Here is a 6,000-nt window from a genome sequence, read left to right on the forward strand (position 1 = left end):
CCAATATGAGCCCTGTAATTGTAAAGGAACCACAAAAGAAAGAAAAAAACGTATGAATCAGTCGGCTAAAAACATGAACGCTCAGGTACTCAGCACCATTAATTGAATTGATTCTTCTGATAGGAAAAAGAGAACAATCGATCTTACACGGAAATGAGATGTAGATGGTAAATGTAGTAGCACATCACCATGTTTAATGTCATGCACTGATGTTATTTTGTTTCCTACAGATCGCAAAGGAGCATGGAATTCCCTTTTTGGAGACATCAGCCAAAGCGAACGTGAACATTGATCGAGCCTTCAACCAACTGGCAGAAGCTATTTTGGATAAGACAGCGGGTAAAGACACTCAGGAAGCGCCCGATAGAGTTCTTGTGGACAGACGCGTAGAACGGGTACGAAGTTGCTGTTAAGTATAGCGCAATAACTCAATTGTATTTGCAAAAGGTGAACGGTTGAACGTTGACGGAAGCGAAGGAAGGAAGTGTTCGGTGCTATTGGATGGTGGTTCGTGGAACAAGAGAAACCCTTGAGCCATCAATGTGGAAACTGGGATAGGAACGAGCAGAGTTTTTCACTAAAATTGCTAGTTTGTGGTTGCCTTGTGACAGTGTGATATAATGATTTTTTTTTCTTTTTTTGTGGATCAGCTGTGACTAAAACACAAGGTTTGTGAACCATGCCCGTAGTGCTTGTTCTTCATTTTTCTAATGCTGCTTCGTGACACTGTACAGAACACCAGCAATCTGCAGAAGGTACTTGAATAGGAAAGCAAAGAAAAGTGGACTCACCCACAAGTCAAGACGTGTTCTATTTTTTTTTTTTTTTTTTAAATCCCTCCCGCCCCAAGCTTCAAGCCGTATGTAACATATTGTCCAAGATTGTCTTGTACATAATACACTCTACAGTTCCTTTCTTTCACAGGTCTCATTATGTAGTTCTCTTGCCTCTGTTCGTTGATTCGTAGCTACATAATGTTTTAAGAGCCTGTGCGACATCACTATAGTTTTTTCGAGTCTTTTTTTTTTTTTTTTTTTTTTTTTTTTTTTTTTAAGTAAAATCTATATATTTTGAGTTATAGTTAGTTGTCTGGCGTAAAATTTTGTAGTGTTACTTGCGTATGGATGCTTTAGAATACATATTGAATATAAGGAATAAAATATTCTTAGTTTGTGTATCCAGTTCGATAAAGTATTAGATAATTCCAACGTGCGCCAACGTTTTCTTCAGTAACATTTGAACCTCTTACAACAGACTTTTTTTTTTTTTTTGTTATCTTCTCAATTCTCGAAGTGTAGGAAGTAATCATTAGTTTTGTTTTGAATCTCGATGCTTTTCTAACTTCAACTATTATTCGATGATTCATATTTCATTAATTATTCTAGGTAACTCTTTTATAGAGGAAAGATCCAAACAATGAGTCTATTTCAACATGTTTAAATGTTATGGAAAAAGACGTCAGCGCACGTTGAAATTATCTAATACTTCATCGAACTGGATACACAAGATGATAATATTTTATTCGTTATATTTTGTAGTGGTAGTTATATTCTCGTTAAGTGCCATTATGCCAATGTAACTTGTTCTCCAAAACAATTTGAAAGGGAAGAAATGTTAATAAAAGAAAAGGAAAGTGAAGAAGTGTTATTCAGACACTTTTTTTTTTAAATATATTCTTGTTATGGAAATGATTATGGTTAAATGTTTTAAGAAAATGCATGTGGTTCGTTCGTTGCCATAAATATATGATTTCAAGTCGCGCTTAGATGATGACTGCCACAGGCTCTTAAGACTAACTTCAGAAAATATAAATAAAAAAATGAAAATGCAGACTACAGTGCCTAATATAATGTAAATTGGGCCAAATATCATTATAGTCTGCCCTCAAACATCGAACCGCGTCACAACTCTGAAAGTGCTGTAAGATGATACGCTCGTCTATAACTGTTTTTTCTTTTTTAATGATTATTCCTCTAGTTTGTTTGTACTGCATATTAATTGAAATGCGTATTAAAAAGATAAAGTAATTTGGTCAACCTCACATTTAGTTGAATCGAATCTGAAGTGCGAATGTGCTATCTTTGTGTTTTTCTTAATACATAATAATGATATGGTACCACTGAGCTGATGAGAGAGATTTTTTACAAGCAAGAATTTACTTCAATTCTAATTCCGTATCAGTATGAAATGTCACCGTCTGTAGTTTCGGTTGTGCGTTATTTACGAAACTAATCCATTGTTGAAGTTGAGTAGCTAGGGAAAATAATGTACGCCTGGGGTTGCCTTCCATTAACAATATCTATAGTAATGCGGATATGGACGAAACGATCATAGGTTACTACAAACAGTTTATACAGGCTGGTGGCGATCCTGAAGTTACTTGAAATTTTAGATGTCTGCGTAGCCGCGGTTCAGTATCATTATTCTATAAACTCGCAACTCGGAGAGCAAAATATGGAAAAATTGAAGTATCCATACTTTTTTACTGTGCGTATACTACACCGCCCTGTATTACATGATGGAAATATGCATGAACTTGCTACTCCTCTAATCTTCTAATGCCAGATTACATAATATACGGATTAACATTATTTCAAATTTTTAATCCCATAAATAATTGCAAATATGGGTTGAACAACACTCACCATATTTCTTATCGAACCGAAATATTCGCTTGAAAAAAATCGAGTTGTCCTCTGTGGAATGTTAATCTGTCAAATGCAGTTGAAAGATGATAGAATATACAAACCGTCCTGTCCTTTGTACGAGGGTTGATTGTGTAACTTCTGTGTAAGCTTGTGAGTGTTCGATATTTCCCTCGACACACAGACAAGATGAATCTCAAGACGCCCTGGAGGGAAGGAGGAGTAATAAGTAGCATAATAATAGAAACAAAATGGCGATAAGAGCCGGTTGTATGTGCGAGGATGAATCAGTAAGTACAACAATCTATGTAGAAGAAAAGGCAATAGATAACACATCAAGAATATATACAAAGTAAAGGCTCATATTAAAGATACTTTTCAACATACTTCTATCGTGGCACAAGTTCCAAAATGTCTTGTTTGTATAAGTCCGTCGTTTGGGAGTATATCCCATTTCACTTTGTCATCAAAATTTGAAACTGTGGCCGGCCAAGAATTTCTTCACCGAACTATATATAGTACCGTACGAAATTTTGAACATGCTCGAAGATGAATTGACCGGTCACTATGATTTGCCTCTTAAATGACCGAGATAATCTGTTCGCTTGATGCCCAGAAAGTGACAAATCCGCAAATTCACATGGCCCTCCAAAGAACTTGCACTACCTGAAGATATTGCTACAATCTTCTCCATACATGCACATCATTTTCGTGTGAATTTCACTCGGATTTTCTCCCTTTGCCTACAAGAAACAAACTATATCTCTGTTCTTCACAAGTAAGGAACTGTAGCACACGCGCCATCTTCCTTAAGTAGTTCACGTTTCTTCCGCTAGAAGAACAATTACCAACGGTGCATATTCTAGTACTTCTCTTTCAATTTTCATAGATCAGATCAGTATATTGGGTGAAAATACGTTGAGCGTTACTTATTGACCCGCCCACAGTTCTTATATATGTTCTTTAGAACAAATCGGTTGGTTTTTGGAGTACAGTTTCCTTTGACAGAGATCGAGTGTAATTCTGTGGTCGTTATCGAAAACCATACTGAAATTGTCCCGTTTTCTTTCTGAAGAAAATGTAAGAAGAAAGTACATCCTTTTGGGAGGACCGTATACGAGATAAATTTTCTACTGAGGACATCTCCATTACAAGAGTTCGGAATGGCCGACCCTAGTCAGCAGTAGCGATCCGGCTGCCTTCCAATTATTGTGGAAAGTCCGTGAGAAATATTATCTCTTACGTTGTCATTATCCTTTCTGCACTTGCTGAAGCACATTTATGTGGAAAGTCGTCAGAGGAGAGCATCGAACGAGGGACCCGCAACGATCCGTACGACTGACCTAGTAATAAGTTAAAGCCAAAATATATATTTAAAAAAAATATTAAGGTATAGTGTTTAACTCCCACATTAGGTTCAGTTGCAATGCCAGGGTTTGATTATAATGCTTTTTTTCCCTTCTCGCTGGAACACACAATACTTAGCGTTAACAAGTGAATGTATGATTTTTTTTATTGTCCACTTGATTCAGCTGTGATATTCTTGTTATAAATTATGCTCTTCATTACTTTTTTTTTTTTCTGTCCTTCAACTGTAAAACCCTAGTGAATTTGCATGACATGTGTTCAGGGATGTTGAAGGACCTGAATGTGATGCTAAGAAAAGAGAAATAAAAGAAATCAGCCACCCATTTGAATTGGTGTATAAATGTTTGGAATATGTGTTTCCCTCTCACTTGGAAAAAAAAAATATTTTTGTCTAAATATTTCTTCATGGGCATTAGTCGAAAGAATGAGCAATCGTGAAAATTGTGCTGCGTAAACTTAGCGTAAGAAGCATTTCGTTCCAACTTCGCTTATACTAATTTAGAGAGAAACTGTATTTTAAAAGAATCACATACATTTTACAGCATTAAAAGAAAAATACGAAGCGCATATCAGAAGAAAAATATTGGTTCTTTGGCTGTTTTTCTACCGCTAGTCACCATAAATCTCTTAAGAATTTTTTTTGGCAGCGCGGCAAGACGTAAGACTTGAGCCCGTCAAGAACTGATGTTTGGAAAACTTCACTGTCACTGAAATGTTGCGAAATAAGTTACCTTTTCAGATTAAGGGGGGGAAAAAATCACTAAGCTTAAGATCGGAACTGTGATTAAAATATTTCGTTCGGATTTTGTTTTAATTGTTTGAATTGTTTGAACAGTACGGCCTGCTGTGTTTTTGGTGGGGGTTGTCAGGAATATCATTCCCTATTCCCTATGGATATTAGCTGCATTGTGCCCGTCTGCGTTGAGAGACCGAATCACAAGATGTCACTGTGCATTTGATGAGATTTTTCTGTGATGGCAGCCATTTCAAATTTCTGCTACCCGTACATTCGCAACTCCACAGTGAGAGTTATATCTCCGTTACAGGCACAGAATACTAGAGCATGTTTTCGCGCGATCAGTGTTGCTAGTTCATGCTTTGTTTTTTGACATGCGCCTCGTAAATACTAAGAGAGGGAGTGATTTTTGTGTGTATGTGTGAGAGAATTTCTTGTTGAATGAAGATGATGAGACATTGATATAAAACCAGTGTTACCCATGTTTTCGTTCGTTTTTTTCTTCTTCCTGGTATATCTACAGTGCAGTCAAAAAAAGTACAAGAAAAAAAAGAAACAGTAATAAAAAAGAAGCATATCACATTTTTTTCGTCCTTGATAAAGCAACTTTATAAAAAAAAATCTTTATTCTTTGGTCTTCTGTTAATTGTGGTAATATATAATATATAAATATACAAGTACAGTGAAAAATTATTTTAAAACAAAAGAACTGCTCATTAATGATAGAGGCCTTGAATATATTTACAGAAAAGTTTTATAGTACTAAAGAAAAATAAAATGCGAAAAAGAAATATCTTTTAGTACTGTATGACTGAAAGAAGCATGAGAAAACATTTACTGTAAATTTGTATGTTGCAGAATTCTGCGATTTTTATGTATGTATGTTAAAATTGCCATGCTTATAAAAAAAAATATATTTAAAAAGAAAAACAACATGTTTCTTCAATTTCGCTTAACTGCGTCTGCGTTCGTTTCTTCCTTATTTGATTTTTTTTTATTTGACGGCTAATACGTGTTGTGTATATCATAATCATTTTCATAATTTAATACGCTGTGAATTAAAAAGAAGAATCTGTGATTGAATTTATGCACTTTAATATTTAAACTGTTTGCATTTTTGCAACAGTTGAAGAGTTTAGTTCTGTTAATTAAAATGATTTACAGGGATTTCGTAATTAGTTTATTGTGTAACCATTGAAAATAAAAAAAATGGCAGTAAAAAATATTTGGAAAGAGATTGCAGTATGATTT

General features: G+C 35.1%; 1 protein-coding gene across 1 annotated transcript in view; it reads left to right on the forward strand.

Annotated features, from left to right (window-relative positions):
- Rab10 (RAS oncogene family member Rab10) overlaps nt 1-5,427 on the forward strand; it is a 30,425-nt gene extending 24,998 nt beyond the window's left edge. The window contains exon 5 of the mRNA XM_081745181.1: nt 231-5,427. Within this exon, the coding sequence (XP_081601307.1) occupies nt 231-413 (183 nt within the window). The 3' untranslated portion in view covers nt 414-5,427. The remainder of the gene's footprint in view (nt 1-230) is intronic.
- The last annotated feature ends 573 nt before the right edge of the window (nt 5,428-6,000 follow it).

Source organism: Thermobia domestica, chromosome 18 (assembly GCF_964235325.1).
Source record: "Thermobia domestica chromosome 18, izTheDome1.hap1.1, whole genome shotgun sequence".
Taxonomy (NCBI): Eukaryota; Metazoa; Arthropoda; class Insecta; order Zygentoma; family Lepismatidae; genus Thermobia; species Thermobia domestica.